Genomic DNA, 18309 nt, shown 5'->3' with positions numbered 1-18309 from the left:
CATAAACCATTTTAAACCATAAACATCTCACAGATGTTTAAAAAACATTATGGTCCTCTGAGGAGTAGATTGGGCGGCAGGTAGCCTAGTGGGGACAGTAACTGAAAGGTTGCTGGTTCAAATCCATGAGCTGGCTAGGTAAATAATCTGTTCATGTGCCCTTGAGCAAGACACTTAACCCTAATTGCTCCTGTAAGTCACTCTGGATAAGAGTGTCTGCTAAAATATACTTTAATCAAATCACTTGCATTTTAACAACCACTTCACAAGTGAAACACCTCATTCCAGCCAGGCACTCTGTACACAATCAGCACAAATGACTTTGTGTGGAAGGTCACCAAGTGCAGTGGTTCACAAACTGTGGGTCCAGTTATTTTATATATATATTAAGGAACTCAGTCCGGCTTTTAACTTACTGTTGAAAGTTATAATAGTAGAATGCGTAAGGTCAAATTTTGAAATTGGGTAGTGCATCATCAGTATTCCTCTTGTCATGTCAGTCATTAGCTGAAATGGGCTAGTTGATCTGGACATTTCTATTTATAACATGTCAGAAATGTCCAGATCAACTAGCCCATTTCAGCTAATGTTTTTTAGCTAGGTTTTTTAGTCCATAGATTTTGTAATAATGTTCGAGTCACACAAATATCACATGAATACACATTAGACATAGCATAATGTATAGAACTGTAGGAAATAAGCTGAAAAATATTCTCTATGTCAATAAGAGGGGTGTGAACAGTTTGTGTCATGAACAGTGCTTGTGCCCATAGAAATAGACATTGTGCACATGCTGGATGTTCCTCAATGCTGGAAGGGGGGCCTGAGTGAAAAAGTTTAGGAACCCCTGACCTAGTGCACTTTCTTGTGCTTCTGTGTTTTGCCATCAGTTGAGATGTATTTTAGCAGACTACCAGGCCTATACATCCTGCAACAAGTACATAACTGCAAAATGAATATATTGGAATTCCAAATCAATATTTAAATGACTAAATCGGTTTGGACTGAATTACATTATGTGGTGTGTGATTTTTTTTTCTACAGGTTCTTCTTGATGTGCTATCTGTTTGTGAACTTAGCCTGTGCTGTGCAGACTTTACTACGGACACCAAACTGGAGGCCTAGGTTTAAATATTACCACTGGTAAGTACAGTACAGGTGTATGTGCGTGGCTGTGTATCCGTGCATACTGTATGTGAGCGATGTGACACTCATTTGTATATGCGTGGGTGTTGGGTACACTTTCACTCCATTTGAATAATCTACTTTGCTTTCTCAGGTGACATATTTGGAAGCTTATCAAAATATCCTGTTGACTGACTGGAGGACTTTATGCAGACTCCAGCTATAGAGGCATTTTGTTCTCTGGTGTTCTGATGGTAACCTAGAAAGAAGGAACTTCACTGTAATAAGCTTCAGTAGCTGAACAAGTATAGCACCTGTCGTGGAAATTCACCACTCAAACTCAGTGTAAAGGAATCAATCTTTATTATCACGACCGGAGAGGTTCACATTCTCAATCCAAGTTTTATGAAAACTCTGAAATGGGCTTTCCCTCTCAGTCCTTTTATAGTGCTATACAAACAAGTCATATAAGCATGATTTACATTATTCATTATTAACATTGGTTCCTGCATGTGACTGAAAAGGCTTTTTCTCTCAAAGCTGGGACCTTGAAACTGAGATACTCCTTTTGGTTCCCAGAGCAATGTTCTGGGCGTTCTGCCAATTTGTCTGAGCAGGAGGTTACAGCCATTCCATCAGTCCTCTTGGTTATGAGGGCCCAGCAGGGTTCTCCAATTACCATCTACTTCTGGGCCACTACTCCGGGCCTGTGTTGGTCCCTTTGGCTCAGGACTCATCTCACCTTCTTCTGCACTACTCCGGGCCCGTGTTGGTCATTTTGGCTTAGGACTCATCTCACCCTCTGTCAGGTTTCCACAGTGGAGGTGGTCAGAAGAGCTTGGTACGGCACTCTCCAACAGAGGTCCTTCCAACTCTTGCTCCTGAAGTCTTTGACCACCACAAAATCACCTGGGTTGAAATAGTGTTCAGCTCCACCTGCCAAGTTCTGCAAAGACACCTTCACCCGGGGGAAAAGTCTCTTAAAACACTGTTAAGGGTGACACAATTCTCAACCATGTCATCCTCAATTTCTTGCAGGGACAACATGTTCTTGAGAAAAGGTGTATTAGTCATCCTCGTGGGATGGCCAGTCAGCACCTCGTGTGGAGAGAGACCAGTGACTGTGTGGGATCTGCCTCTCATACTCAGTGTCAATAGAAGAACCTTTACCCATGTCAGGCTTGTTTCACCAATTAGTTTAAACAATTCTGTTTTCAGAGTTTGGTTCAACATTGTTAGTCATGCAAATCAAACATTGTACAACCCCACCACCAGAGAAATGTCCTGCAAGCACAGTAAAACCTACTGTACACCAATATCAGCCCCCCGCACCTCTCTGATTCAGAGGGGTTGGGTTAAATGCGGAATACACATTTCAGTTGAATGCATTCAGGTGTACAACTGACTAGGTATCCCCCTTTCCCTTATTTATTCATGTATTTACACGATCCACCATCCCTCTTTTTGACCATGTGACAATTTGGCAAGGAATTGTAAAGTACAGCGGGGCATGGCTGGTCTGCTCCACTCATCCAGCCATACACCCGAGGCGTCCTTCTCTGATGCATCAGCCGTTGCCTGCAGAGTCATTAACAGAGAAAGGGTTAGTGGAAGCGGGAACTGCTGCCATGTGAAGGAGGGGGAAACAGAAGAGGAATCAGCCAATTTAGCAGCGCGGTCAGCCTTAGTGTTCCCCAGAGGAATGTTTTCATTAGAGGAAGAATGCGCCTGACTCTTGATTACAGAAACAGAGGAGTGCAGCTGGACCGCCTCTAAGAGAGACGAAACAAGATTACTTTGTACAATCTCTACTTTGTGCAATCCTCTACAATGTTCCAAAATCATGCACAACACCGAACTCAGATCTACTATCAGTGTAAATGTTAACTGAGCTAAATATAAGCTATAGTCAAGCCAAATAGTTCTGCTGCCTGGGAAGATACGTGTGAGGGGAGTAGAGAACTTTACACAGTTTCCAAAACAGTCCAACAGCATAACCAACTAAATGATTCCCTTTTTCCTTTCTCTGGGCAGGCCCATCTACAAAAAACTAAAAGTCTGGATTGTCTAATGGGGTGACTCTCAAGTCCAACCTAGGGCTACAGTCAGCTTCAATAGCTAAATCACAGACATGGTCTTCACCGGTTTCTGCTGCAGGGAGAAGAGTTGAAGGGTTAAGAATGTTCTGATAGTCTTAACAGTCTCGCGAACATCAAATGAGCCGTTTTTGCCTGTTTAATAATTGCCTCCACCACATGGGGCATATGTACGGTTAGAAGAGACATTGCCACAATATCAGAACATCTCACCAGTCGAAACCACAGCTTCACTTGCCTCCATCTTTCTCCCATAAATACAATCCTGCAGCGGTTGAATTTATTAATTGCCTCTAATCTACCAGTGGAGAGGGCATAACATGTTTAGGCAAAGCTTTAATTGCCTCTAATCTACCAGTGGAGAGGGCATAACATGTTTAGGCAAAGCTTTAATTGCCTCTAATCTACCAGTGGAGAGGGCATAACATGTTTAGGCAAAGCTTTAATTGCCTCTAATCTACCAGTGGAGAGGGCATAACATGTTTAGGCAAAGCTTTAATTGCCTCTAATCTACCAGTAGAGAGGGCATAACATGTTTAGGCAAAGCTTTAATTGCCTCTAATCTACCAGTGGAGAGGGCATAACATGTTTAGGCAAGGCTTTAATTGCCTCTAATCTACCAGTGGAGAGGGCATAACATGTTTAGGCAAGGCTTTAATTGCCTCTAATCTACCAGTGGAGAGGGCATAACATGTTTAGGCAAGGCTTTAATTGCCTCTAATCTACCAGTGGAGAGGGCATAACATGTTTAGGCAAGGCTTTAATTGCCTCTAATCTACCAGTGGAGAGGGTGCGACCCTCAGAAGTGATGTCATGACCCAAATATTTAACTGGCATAATTGCATCTTACTGGGGAAAACTTTATGACCATTTTCTGCCAAAAGAAATCCTCAATGCCTAAGTGTCACAGTGACATATCTCTTCTGATTGTGAGCAAACCAACAAATGGTCAACATACTGAACCAAAACACTCCCTCCAGGATCAACAAAAGAAGAGAAGATAAGAAAGAAAGAAAGCATGAGCTAAATAAATTACTAAAAAACAAACTACCTGGAGGCACCTGGGATAAAATGGTAACAGTGTTAGGCACCAGGGGTGCTCTAGCATGTACAGCATCGTTTACTATTCTAAGGTCTTGTACAAAACGATATTCACCAGATGGTTTCCTAACAGGTAAAATTGGTGTGTTTACAGGGCAAATTCGGGCAGAGAACCAGAGCGCATCTTTCAACTAATGCACTATGGGAATGATACCCTATTTGCCTTCTTTGCTAAGAGGGTACTGAGCTTTGTAAAGATCTGTGGGTGCTTTTTGGAACGACCACAACTGGTGATCTCCTTTCATGTGTACAATAGTATAGTATAAAGAGTACTACAGTATATCTGTGTGTTTCCCCCACAGGGCTCTGTCTTTTCTGGGTATGAGTATGTGTCTGGCTCTGATGTTCATCTCCTCCTGGTATTATGCCATCGTGGCCATGTGCATCGCTGGCATGATCTACAAGTACATTGAGTACCAGGGGTATGTCTGGACTCTTATCCATTTCATATCATAATTGGATATCATTGGGTCAATGTATGAGTTAGCTATTTAGGCCAGAGTATGTCACTCTCTCTGTCTCTCTCTCAGAGCAGAGAAGGAGTGGGGAGATGGGATACGAGGTTTGTCCCTCAGTGCTGCGCGCTACTCTCTGCTACGGCTGGAGCATGGACCACCTCACACTAAAAACTGGAGGTAAACATCCTTCCTCATCCATAGTCTTAGATATCTGGTATCTCCAACTTCAGATATGCATAACTACCTCTTCCTCTTCATACATTCTGTACTTTCTAACACTCTACAGTTTTTACTGTTGTTTTGTAGTTGGTTATTAGCACTTCCAGGTAGATTCTCATGTTCTTTGTCTCTTTTGTCCCTCCACTCTCCAGGCCCCAGGTCCTGGTGCTGTTGAAGCTGGATGAGGACCTCCATGTGAAGTATCCCCGTCTGTTGACCTTTGTCTCCCAGCTGAAGGCAGGGAAGGGCCTGACCATAGTGGGCTCTGTCATCCAGGGACAGTTCCTGGACAGCTACGGAGAAACACAGGCCTCTGAACAGGTAGGGATAGAGCTGTAACTTATTTCTCTGATAGCCTATTGTGTGTACAAGGAAAATACATTTTGCCGTACTGCAGCTTTATTGAATCAGTTCAGGATTGTTTGAAGGCTGTTACCTCATACAGTCCACATTATAAAGCTATAAGAAAGAGATCAAATTTCTGTTGTCTCCTCTGTGCCAATAAGAATAAGTGAGTTTATTACCATCTTCATGATTACCTGCATTGTCTGCTCAACCTCGTCAGGCCGTAAAGAACATGATGGAGATCGAGCGGGTGAAGGGTTTCTGCCAGGTGGTTGTGGCATCCAAGGTGAGGGAGGGCATTGCCCACCTGATCCAGTCATGTGGCCTGGGGGGCATGAAGCACAACACAGTGGTGATGGGATGGCCCTACGGCTGGAGGCAAAGTGAAGACCCCCGCGCATGGAAGACATTCATTAGTAAGACTGATTTACTGTAAACTAGCCTGGTCCTACACATGGATCTGACCCCTTCCCATAATAATATTCCAAACCATAACTGTCACTGGAATTTCATAATTCCTATTAATTATACATTAATTAAAACACTCAGTCTATTTTATAAGAATTTGTAAGATTTCTATTTGCATAAAATAGACAGAGACCAGTCTTGTCAAAATGAGATAATAGTATTTATTCTCGGAGCGCGCTGCCATGTAACCACGAACAATTTATATACAAAATATGACGTCATAGGTTATAACACGTTTTTCCCCCTATCAACCAGGACCCAAGTCCTGGTTGAACAAGTTGAAAAGTTCATTCCAACCCACTAGATCGCTCACTCCAGACACACACTTATCTAGATTAACTTCTGGAATCTTTACCTTCATCCATCACTATTTAGAAGACAGTTCCAGAGAATGGAAAACCCAGGAAAACACTCTCTGCCTTATCTAAACAACCCAGAAATGCATATATTATTATTATTATTATTATCTAAACAACCCAGAGCTAAGTTGAGTCGGTTCAACCATAGGTTAACAACCCTTTTTGCTTACTTAAAAACCCACAATTCCAGTCCCCTCCAACCTGGCTGGAATGGTATTTATTTTATTTAATTACCCCCTGTTTCATGCTCCACAATCCCTTCCTTATGAATTAATATTATTAATCAGATATAATAAAACAGGGTATAAGTTAAAATTAGTTATAGTTATATTTAAAATGTAGATATTGTTTAGTCATTATTCCTAAAATTCCTAACAATAACCTCATCCCAGTTTCTCCATGAGAGCATTGGCCATCTCTATGTTTCTATTGGTTTGGTGGACTGTCCTTCAGCCTGTATAGTATTTGAAACATTACGTGCTGACTCTTTAGTTAACTGATAGCATCAACATTGAATTGTATTACATTACATATTACACAAAGTTAACATATTTACCTCTCTGTTCCCCTCCCCACAGACACAGTCCGCTGTACCACAGCAGCCCACCTGGCTCTGATGGTGCCCAAGAATGTTTCCTTCTACCCCAGCAACCACGAACGCTTCACAGACGGCACCATCGATGTGTGGTGGATCGTCCATGATGGAGGAATGCTCATGCTGCTACCTTTCCTGCTCAAACAGCACAAGGTAAAGTCCCGCGCACCTCAATGCAGAAACTCTGGGAGCATTTACTGTTTGGCCACCATGACTTGAGAGAGTCTAAAGAAGAATGGATTTGTTGGTCAGAAAACGATCTACAGGGCCTCCCGGGTGGTGCGGTGGTCTAGGGCACTCATTGCACAGCTAGCTGTGCCACCAGAGACTCTGGGTTCGCGCACAGGCTCTGTCGCAGCCGGCCACGACCGGGAGGTCCGTGGGGCGACGCACAATTGGCCTAGCGTCGTCCAGGTTGGGGAGGGTTTGGCCGGTAGGGGTATCCTTGTCTCATCGCGCAACTGTGGCGGCCCGGGTGCAGTGCGCGCTAACCTGGTCGCCGGGTGCATGGTGTTTCCTCTGACACGTTGGTGCCAGGTTGGATGCGCGCCTCTGGGTTGGATGCGCACCTCTGGGTTGGATGCGCGGTGTGTTAAGAAGCGCTGCGGCTTGGTTGGGTTGTGTTTCGGAGGACGCATGGCTTTCGACTTTCATCTCTCCCGAGCCCGTATGGGAGTTGTAGCAATGAGACAAGATAGTAACTACTAACTATTGGGGAGAAAAGGGGGTCCAATTTAAAAAGGATCTACATTTACATTTTAGCAGATGCTCTTATCCAGAGTGACTTACAGGAGCAATTGGGGTTAAGTGCCTTGCTCAAGGGCACATCGGCAGATTTTTCACCTAGTCGGCTCATGGATTGGAAACCAGAAACCTTTCAGTTACTGGCCCAATGCTCTTAACTGCTAGACTACTCCATTCTTACCATGGTGTGTGTTTCAGGTGTGGAGGAAGTGTAAGATGCGTATCTTCACTGTGGCCCAGATGGATGACAACAGTATTCAGATGAAGAAGGACCTGGCTACATTCCTGTACCAGCTGAGAATAGAGGCAGAGGTGGAGGTGGTGGAAATGGTGTGAGATTTTCTTCCTTAAAGCTAATTATGTAATGATGGTGGAGACGGTGAGAGATGAACCTCCTTAAATCTAATTATGTAATGATGGTGGAGACTGGGAGAGATGGACCTCCTTAAATCTAATTATGTAATGATGGTGGAGACTGGGAGAGATGGACCTCCTTAAATCTAATTATGTAATGATGGTGGAGATGGGGAGAGATGGACCTCCTTAAATCTAATTATGTAATGATGGTGGAGACTGGGAGAGATGTTCCTCCTTAAATCTAATTATGTAATGATGGTGGAGACGGTGAGAGATGAACCTCCTTAAATCTAATTATGTAATGATGGTGGAGACGGTGAGAGATGAACCTCCTTAAATCTAGATTAATCATTTCAGCATGACAGCGACATCTCGGCCTACACTTATGAGAGGACCCTGATGATGGAGCAGAGGTCTCAGATGCTCAGACAGATGAGGCTGTCCAGTGCAGAGCGAGAAAGAGAGGTACCTATTACACATCAACAAACATCCACAGAATTACACCTGTCAGACCAAACATACATAACAATAGTTGTGGACCACAGTGAAGGACATATTGAGCTGGTTTAGGTTTAATCTGGGGCTGGGAACCAATACACTACATGACCAAAAGTATGTGGACACCTGCTCGTCAAACATCTCATTGCAAAATCATGGGCATTAATATGGAGTTGGTCCCCCCTTTGGTACTGTAACAGCCTCCAATCTTCTGGCAAGGCTTTCCACTAGATGATGGAACATTTCTGCAGGGACTTGCTTCCATTCAGCCACAAGCATTAGTTAGGTCGGGCATTGATGTTGGGCGATTAGGCCTGGCTCACAGTCGGCATTCCAATTCATCCCAAAGGTGTTTGATGGCGTTGAGGTCAAATCAAATCAAATCCAATTTATTTATATAGCCCTTCGTACATCAGCTGATATCTCAAAGTACTGTACAGAAAGGTCAGGGCTCTATACAGGCCAGTCAAGTTCTTCCACACTGATCTCAACAAACCATTTCTGTAAGGACCTTGCTTTGTCATGCTGAAACAGGAAAGGGCCTTCCCCAAACTGTTGCCACAAAGTTGGAAGCACATAATCATCTAGAATGTAATTGTATGCTGTAGCATTCATATTTCCCTTCACTGGAACTAAGGGGCCCAGCCCAAAACATGAAAAACAACCCCAAACTATTATTCCTCCTCCACCAAACTTTACAGTTGGGGCAGGTAGCATTCTCGTTGGCATCCGCCAAACCCAGATTTGTCCGTTGGACTACCAGATGGTGAAGCGTGTTTCATCACTCCAGAGAACACATTTCCACTGCTCCAGAGTCCAATGGCGGTGAGCTTTACACCACTCCAGCCGATGCTCAACATTGCGCATGGTGATCTTAGGCTTGTGTGCTGCTGCTCGGCCATGGAAACCCATTTCATGAAGCTCCCGACAAACAGTTATTGTGCTGACGTTGCTTCCAGAAGCAGTTTGGAACTCGGTAGTGAGAGTTGCAACCGAGGACGGCGATCCCATTCTGTGAGCTTGTGTGACCTACCATCATTGCTTCTCCTAGATGTTTCCACTTCACAATAACACCACTTACAGTTGACCGGGGTAGCTCTAGCAGGGCAGATTGACTTGTTGGAAAGGTGGCATCCTATGACGGTGCCACATTGAAAGTCACTGAGCTCTTCAGTAAGGTCATTCTACTGCAAATGTTTGTCTATGGAGATTGCATGGCTGTGTGCTCGAGTATACAACTGTCCACAACGGGTGTGGCTGAAATAGCCAAGTCCACTAATTTTAAGGGGTGTCCACATACTTTTGTATATTTAGTGTATCTACACTATAATTAAATGAAGCAATGTATGGCCATGCATTTCAAGTCACTCTAGTATGGACATTATGACATTGTATCCCCTGCACTCTGCCCCCTATAGGCCCAGCTGGTAAAGGACAGACACTCTCTGATCCGTATGGGCAGCCTGTACTCAGACGAGGAGGAGGAGGTGGTGGAGCCTGTAGCTGATAAGATCCAGATGACCTGGACCAAGGAGAAGTACGAGGCAGAGAGGAGGAACAGGAACAATGCACCAGAGAACTTCAGAGAGCTCATGAGCCTCAAACCGTGAGTCACTTGTTTTGGTCTATTGGAAGGCCAGAAGTTTTTCTTGAGATACGTGATCTGACTTGGAAAACCCCTAGGCCTTTCACGTGGTTAGGAAAATCTCCATCCGGGTATTCCACTCTCGCTAGACTTCCTTCTTTACTCTCTCCTCCTCATCTCCTCTCTCTCTTTTTTCTTCCTCTTGTCATCTTGCAGACAGAGAATTGTTCATCCTTTGAGTGATGTGTTATTCTGATCACTCTGTCTGTAGATTCTTGTCAGTAATATGTTAATCTGATCAATCTGTCTGTAGATTCCTGTGAATAATATGTTAATCTGATCACTCTGTCTGTAAATTCCTGTGAGTAATATGTTATTCTGATCACTCTGTCTGTAGATTCCTGTGAGTAATATGTTATTCTGATCACTCTGTCTGTAGATTCCTGTGAGTAATATGTTAATCTGATCACTCTGTCTGTAGATTCCTGTGAGTAATATGTTATTCTGATCACTCTGTCTGTAGATTCCTGTGAGTAATATGTTAATCTGATCACTCTGTCTGTAAATTCCTGTGAGTAATATGTTAATCTGATCACTCTGTCTGTAGATTCCTGTGAGTAATATGTTATTCTGCTCACTCTGTCTGTAGATTCCTGTGAGTAATATGTTATTCTGCTCACTCTGTCTGTAGATTCCTGTCAGTAATATGTTCATCTGATTCCTCTGTCTGTAAATTACTTTTAATGATATGTTATTCTGCTCACTTTGTCTGTAGATTCCTGTGAGTAATATGTTAATCTGATCACTCAGTCTGTAAATTCCTTTTAATTATGTTATTCTGATCACTCTGAGTCTGTAAATTCCATGCAATGGATTGGAAATGAACTGCAGTTGATGTTTTCTGCTAAATGACTGAGTTGGTTCATGCTGTCCACTGTTGGATATCTGAACATTATTCCACGGCATTGTTAAAGGGATAGTTCACCCAAATTACAAAATGACATATTGGATTTCTTACCCTGTAAGCAGTCTATGTACAAGGTATGACAGCAATCTATGCTTTGGTATAGTTTCCTTAGCACCTTTTCCACATACTAACGTTTTAGCATTTGTGGCACAAATCCCATTAAATTCCTGGGACCAATATTCACATTTTGTGCACATCATGTTCATAAGGAACTTTTTTGAGGTTCAAAATCAATTGTAGATGATTTGGACACGATGAGTGAACAATTATAATGTGGGTTCCATGACGTGAGCATGTGGAAACAGAGCCAGGGAAACTGGATTGTTGTCATTCGTTGTCCATAGACTGCATACGGGGTAAGGAAACCAATGTGTAATTTGGGTGAATTATCCCTTTAAATAATTGAATGTTCTGGATTGCATTTGTAACATCTGTATGTGGTTGTGTCCCAGGGACCAGTCCAATGTGCGGCGGATGCACACAGCAGTGAAGCTGAATGAGGTGATTGTCAACAAGTCCCATGATGCTCGCCTGGTGCTGCTCAACATGCCGGGGCCGCCACGCAACACAGACGGAGATGAGAACTGTATCCTTCACTAACAGCCGTTCTCATTGTACTGGACAACACTGGTATTAGAGGTCTGTGTGGTACAATATTTCATTTTTTAGGACAATGTATTAGGGCTCATTATGGGGTTAGGGAGTGTAATTTGGGGAGTGTAATTTGGGGTTGAGTGTAGCATGAGTTGTGTAAAAGGTGAAAGAATGAGTAGGAGTAGATGGCCAGCCAGCATACACGAAAGATTTGGCAATGTGACCCGAGATGAAAGACTACTGGCTTTTAAGCTGAACATCAAATCTGTTGCGTACACAGATTTGCAGATGTAATCGCAGGTGCCGTGATGCAGAGTTGCTGGTTATAACAGTGCTTAACTCTGGCCCAGATATGGAGTTTCTGGAGGTGCTGACGGAAGGTCTGGAGAGAGTGCTGCTGGTGAGAGGAGGAGGACGAGAGGTCATCACTATCTACTCCTGACCTATCAGAAACCACTCTGGTCACAGGTCACGACACTGCCTCGACAGGAGACATTCCACCCCAATCACTGGGGGCACTGCAGCACCGGCAGCAGCATCCAGCCGATCCTCAACATACAGTACATACAAACTGTTCCAATTAATGATGGAATTAAGAGGACTTTTATTGTGGAATTTGAGGACCACAGAAAGCAATAATAATTTGCCTGGCATTTCTGCGGAATGTATTGCCTTCCATGAGGACAGTAGTTTTTATAGATTACATGCTATAATTCCCTCATGAATCCCTTATTGCCAAGGCAACTAAAGCTTGGGTCATTCACAAACCTATTTCTGCAATAGGAGACCATTAACAACTGCTACTTTTACACATACATCTATCAAACATGAATTTTCTATGTCGACTGAGTCAGTATTTGTGTTGTTTGCAGAAAATAAATGGTGGGCTTTCCCTCATTAAGGATTAACTTGCCAGATAGCACAGTCTTGGGTGGTCCTTATGAAGGCCTCTGTGTAGAGTGCCAATTTGACTTCTTTTTTCACAACCTTTTTATGGTTGGTGGAATAGTAACTTTTGTATTTATTTTCTTATTTATTTTCTCAACCTCCCCCCGATGAGGATAATATTTTTCGTATTGCAGATAATGAAATGCCAGTTAGGGTATTTCAACAGATGGCACAGAGAGTGCTTGTAAATGTAAATGTGGATGCCAGAGATTGTATCGAAACATTATTTTACTGGATTATTATTTGTAATTGTTGAAAGACAAGAGGTTTTAGTTCATTGACAATTATACATTACATTTAATCTACTATTTCTGTACAAAAGTCTTTATTATAGGCATGAAGACTACTTACAGGGCCACCTGAACTGAGTAGCATATGCACACATTTCCTTTCCTTTCCTGTAGACTGCAAGAGCTGTAAAGGCGAAGAGTATTTATCTGAACTTACCAATAAAATCATGATTCATTTCCCTATTCAACCCGAAATGAACTATCTTGACTTCAGATATATCAATGTGTTCATAAAATAAGATGGTCGAAAAACAGAAAACACAAAGAATTATTTACTTAAGAGAAAGGCAAAATAAATACGATATAACCTATGAATACAGAATACAACATTCCTGAGATGACTGTAGGAGGCATTACAGTATGTTAACATGTTGCAATCTGTTTCACTGAACACCCAGGTGAGGAAATGTTACATTAATGTTCATTTTAAGATGAAATCGTCACTTTCTATGAAACAGTTTCATTGTGAAACTCAAGTTTGTGTAATGGACATCAAGGTCTGTGTCCTCAGAGAAATAAAGATAGTTTGTAAATGCCTCAGTATGACCTTGTGGCCTTGATTGTATCATTAAACAAACATAACAGAGATATTTTTAGAATGAGATATGTAAAAATAGTAAAAGTGATTTTTACATTCAACTCAATGTAATATAGTATAAAGTTTGTGCAGAGCTTTGTAAATATACAACTACTTCAAGGTCAAAATGACCAAAACTAAAAATTAGGTAAAGATCTTTGTAGGAAAGATCACATGTAAGCAAGTGACACAGTAAACACGTTAAAGCTAGGCTTGTCACTGTCGGAGAAACATGGTTGTAGTAGATAGTGTATTGTAATACAACACTAGTAGTACTACTAAATAGGTTCCGGTACTCATTTTGGGTGCAAGTTCTGTTTATATTTAGGTGCAGGAGCTCCACTATACTTTTGAGCTAATATTCTATAAGAGTAAAACAAGCTCAAGCAGTAGAGAACTTGAGGTGCCGGTACTCAGCTCCAGTGGGCTCCTGTGCAAGTCAAGCACTGCTAGTTTAGTAACACTAAGGGCTAAATTCTATCAGATCCGTGCTAGTCGACATCCGGTTGTTTTGCCAGTGTTGAAGGTGGAACTGCGTTAGAGCTACTACTTAGGTTACATTATGCAGACACTGTCATTCAATGACATGAAACCACACTGACTTTATATCTGACAAATCCCATGCAGCCGCGTTAGAAGTTCAAACACTAATGCGTAAAGGTCTATTGTCTACATAGACTGATAAACCCCACCATCCAAATTAAAATTAAAACATGCATTTCATAATATCTATTGTCGATAGAGCCTGCACTTTCTATTGTCGTTTTGAACATCTAATGCGTAGGGATAATAAGGAAGGGAGTGGTTGGTGACACAAAGGAGCAGCCACACACTTATTTGTCAGTTCACACTACAGCTACACCTCCAATACTGCCAAAACATCCGCTATCAGGATATCGGTCAACCTGGGTTACCACTGGATCTGATTGAATCGAGGCCAAATTATAGTCTTAATGGTCCATCAGGACACATAGGCAGGAGATTAGTATAACCATGGTCCAGACCAGACTCCTGGGGACTACCAGTTCACTGTGGCCCTTGGAGTACATCTGTTCCATCTTTGTCGTCTGGTGGTCTGGTCGCCTGAGTACCAGTCTGCAGGGGTTCTGAACCCTAGTCAAGTCGATCTGAGCTTCACTGGGGAGACTTCCTTTCGCTTTCTGCCTGTCACGCTCCTGGGGAAGGAGGGAGGGAGGGAGGGAGGGAGGGAGGTAGGGAGGGAGGGAGGGAGGGAGGGAGGGGAGGGAGGGAGAAGTTTAGACTGTATTATGATGCTGTGACAGTGACTAAGTGGGATTTTCCATGCACTATACAAGGCTCTTTTTCCAGTTCTCAGTTCCCTTCATACCACAAAGTACTCAGATGGACATTCAGTCCCAGACAGAGATGCCTTTCATTCCTGTCATTCCTTTGATGTTACTACTGCAGGTGTTTTTGATGGCTTTGATACAATACTCACACTGTAGCATTGAGCCTTTATAACGAGCAAAAACACATCGCTTTTGTTCATTTAGCACTCACTTTCTCGACCTCCTTGAACACACGTAGGAAGTTGTGTCTGAGGACCCCGGACAACTCGTAATCTGTCCAGTGTCTCTTCAGCAGCTCCTGGATCAGAGCGGGATACATGGACACATCCTCTAATCCAAGAGGAAACCTTCAGACAGTAGAACATAACAGGCTATGTATTACTCAAACCCTCAGGCCACTTAAAATGCAGCTGCTATCTGTTACCAGTCTGCTTACAAAAAAGTGAGTCATTCTGATAGCATTCAAGCTGGAGCATAACATGGCCTTATTAATGAACTAACGCTGAATGTGCTGCTGTTACTCTGAGGTAAAAGTTCTTACTTAGAAGCTCCATCAAAGTCCCCTCCTATTCCTATTGACTCAGATCCAACCACCTTCCTAATGTGGGTAAAATGGTCTGCAAAAAGTAAGAGGAATATCAGAAGATAAGATAATCACAAGATAAATCATGTGTACACATGTTATTGATGTTCTTGATACTGGTCTTCTAAACAGGTCTTGATTGATAACAAGGCAGCCAATTTTGCGCTTAATTGTTTGATGCCAATAAACACTAATCAAAGGCAACTGCTCACCAGCCACAATGGAGACATTGGCTTGGCCATGGCAAGCCACAAACCCACTGTGCAGATTAACCATGATGAGTCCTCCGTTCTCCTTCTGAAACAACAACACACCCAGAATAGAACATTAAAAACCATTCCACACTTCCAGTGACCTTCCAGCCATGTCGATACAGTGCTTCAGAATGTATTCACACTCCTTGACGGTTTCCGCATTTTGTTGTATTACAGCCCAAATTTTAAATGGATTCAATTGAGATTTTGTTTCACTGGCCTAAATAAAATACTCCATAATGTCAAAGTGAATTATGTTTTTAGACATTTTTACAAATTAAATAAAAAATGACAAGCTGAAATGTCTTGAGTCAATAAGTATTCACCCCTTTTATTATGGCCTAAATAATTTCAGGAGTAATAATGTGCTTAATAAATCACATTATGAGTTGCATGGACTCACTCGGATTGCAAAAATTGTGTTTAGCATTATTTTTTAAATTACTATTTCATCTCTGTACAACACATACAGATAATCGTAAGGTCCCTCAGTCGAGCTGTGAATTTCAAACACAGATTCAACCACAAAGCCTCGCAAAAAAGGACATCTATTGGTAAATAGTTTATTATTAATGGCAGACATTAAATAGCCCTTTGAGCATGCTGAAGTTATTAATTACACGTTGGATGGTGTATCAATACACCCAGTCACTACAAAGATACAGGCGTCCTTCCTAACTCAGTTGCCGGAGAGGAAGGAAACCACTCAGGGATTTCACCATGAGGCCATTGGTGACATTAAAACAGTAGGAGTTGAATGGTTATGATAGGAGAAAACTGAGGACGGATCAACAACATTGTAGTTATTCCACAATACTAACCTATGTGACAGAGTGAAAAGAAGGAAGCATGTATAGAATAAAAATATTCCAAAACATGCATCCTGCTTTCACCTTTCAGCAGGACAATAACCCAAAACACAAGGCCAAAATATACACTTGAGTATCTTACCAAGACGACATTGAGTGGTCCTGAGTAGTCTGGTTACAGTGTTGACTTAAATTGGCTTGAAAATTTATGGCAAAACTTGAAAAGGGCTGTCTAGCAATGATCAACAACCAACTTGACAGAGTTTGAAGAATTTTGAAAATAATAATGTGCAAATATTTTACAATCCAGGTGTGCAAAGCTCTTACCGAGAAAGACTTGCATCTGTAATCGCTGCCAAAGGTGATTCAAAAATGTATTGATTCAGGAGTGTAAATACTTTTGTAAATGAGATATTTCTGGATTTCAGTTTCAATAAATTAGCAAACATTTCTAAAAACATGTTTTTCACTTTGTCTTAATGTGTAGAAGGAAAAAATATACAGTACCAGTCAAGAGTTTGGACACCTACTCATTCAAGGGTTTTTCTATATTTTTACTATTTCTACATTGTGGAATAATAGTTAAGACGTCAAAACTATGAAAAAATCATGTAGTAACCAAAAAAGTGTTAAACAAATCCAGCCTTTGCCTTGATGACAGCTTTGCACACTCTTGGCATTCTCTGAACCAGCTTCACCTGGAATGCTTTTCCAACAGTCTTGAAGGAGTTCCCACATATGCTGAACACTTGTTGGCTGCTGGCTGCTTTTCCTTCCCTCTGCGGTCCAACTCATCCCAAACCATCTCAATTGGGTTGAGGTCGAATGATTGTGGAGGCCAGGTCATCTGATGCTGCATTCCATCACTCTCCTTACACAGCCAGCAAGTCTCTTCTTCTTATTGGTGTCCTTTAGTAGTGGTTTCTTTACAGAAATTTGACCATGAATGCCTGATTCTCCTCTGAACAGTTGCTGTTGAGATTGTATGTTACTTGAACTCTGTGAAGCATTTATTTGGGATACAATTTCTGAGGCTGGTAACTCTAATGAACTTATCCTCTGCAGCAAAGGTAACTCTGGGTCTTCCTTTCCAGTGGCGGTCCTCAAGAGAGCCAGTTTCATCATAGCTCATGGTGGATTTTGCGATTGCACTTGAAGAAATTTTCAAAGTTCTTGACATTTTCCGTATTGACTGACCTTCATGTCTTAAATTAATGATGGACTGGTGTTTCTCTTTGCTTATTTGAGCTGTTTTTGCCATATATGGACTTGGTCATTTACCAAATAGGTTTATCTTTTGTAAACCACCTGTCACGACTCCCACCGAAGGTGGCTCCTCTTGCTGTTCGGGAGGCGCTCGGCGCTCGTCGTCACCGGTCTATTAGCTGCCACCGATCCACTTTTCCTTTTCTGTTAGTTTTGTCTTATTGGTTACACCTATTTCTTGTTTAGAATTTGGTTAGGGCTATTTAAGACGGTTATTGCCACCTGTGTTTTTGAGGGCTTGTTCCTCTGTTCATTTTTGTAGTTGTGCTATTTTCTTGTTTTCTCCGGACTGTTTGGATCCTGTTTTTGGGCCGGTCATTTGTATGAGCCTGGTGTTTTGGTGTGACCGTTTTCTGTTTTGGAATAAACATGATTGTCCTTTACCCCCTGCTCTGTGCACCTGACTCCGCACCCACTACTCCTAGAAGTGTGTAACACCACCCCTACCTTGTCCCAACACAACTGATTTGCTCAAACGCATTAAGAAGGAAGAAATTCCAGAAATGTACTTTCAACAAGGCACACCAGTTAATTGAAATGCATTCCAGGTTACTACCTCATGAAGCTGGTTGAGAGAATGCCAAGAGTGTGCAAAGCTGTCATCAAGGCAAAGGTTGGCAACTTTGAAGAATCTCAAATATTAAATATATGTTGATTTGTTTAACACTTTTTTGGTTACTACATGATTCCATATGTGTTATTTCATAGTTTTGATGTATTCACTATTATTCTATAATGTGGAAATAGTAAAAATGAAGAAA

At 42.0% G+C, this 18309-nt stretch overlaps 2 protein-coding genes across 4 annotated transcripts in view; one reads left to right on the top strand and one right to left on the bottom strand.

Annotated features, from left to right (window-relative positions):
• The window catches only part of LOC124033570 (solute carrier family 12 member 4-like), a 71443-nt gene extending 58151 nt beyond the window's left edge, over positions 1–13292 (top strand). For both annotated transcript variants that reach the window (XM_046345623.1, XM_046345624.1), the window contains exons 14-24: positions 1045–1143; positions 4625–4744; positions 4853–4957; positions 5152–5320; positions 5565–5760; positions 6750–6919; positions 7709–7840; positions 8225–8332; positions 9784–9971; positions 11370–11503; positions 11862–13292. In XM_046345623.1, the coding sequence (XP_046201579.1) occupies positions 1045–1143; positions 4625–4744; positions 4853–4957; positions 5152–5320; positions 5565–5760; positions 6750–6919; positions 7709–7840; positions 8225–8332; positions 9784–9971; positions 11370–11503; positions 11862–11953 (1513 nt within the window). In that variant the 3' untranslated portion in view covers positions 11954–13292. The remainder of the gene's footprint in view (positions 1–1044; positions 1144–4624; positions 4745–4852; positions 4958–5151; positions 5321–5564; positions 5761–6749; positions 6920–7708; positions 7841–8224; positions 8333–9783; positions 9972–11369; positions 11504–11861) is intronic.
• The window catches only part of LOC124033571 (dipeptidase 2-like), a 25971-nt gene continuing 20661 nt past the window's right edge, over positions 13000–18309 (bottom strand). For both annotated transcript variants that reach the window (XM_046345626.1, XM_046345625.1), the window contains 4 exons: positions 15432–15516; positions 15178–15253; positions 14848–14983; positions 13000–14501 (listed from right to left, as the gene is read on the bottom strand). In XM_046345626.1, coding sequence (XP_046201582.1) covers positions 14277–14501; positions 14848–14983; positions 15178–15253; positions 15432–15516 — 522 coding nt within the window. In that variant the 3' untranslated portion in view covers positions 13000–14276. The remainder of the gene's footprint in view (positions 14502–14847; positions 14984–15177; positions 15254–15431; positions 15517–18309) is intronic.

Source organism: Oncorhynchus gorbuscha, linkage group LG04 (genome assembly GCF_021184085.1).
Source record: "Oncorhynchus gorbuscha isolate QuinsamMale2020 ecotype Even-year linkage group LG04, OgorEven_v1.0, whole genome shotgun sequence".
Taxonomy (NCBI): domain Eukaryota; kingdom Metazoa; phylum Chordata; class Actinopteri; order Salmoniformes; family Salmonidae; genus Oncorhynchus; species Oncorhynchus gorbuscha.
This window is presented reverse-complemented; position numbering and strand designations above follow the sequence as displayed.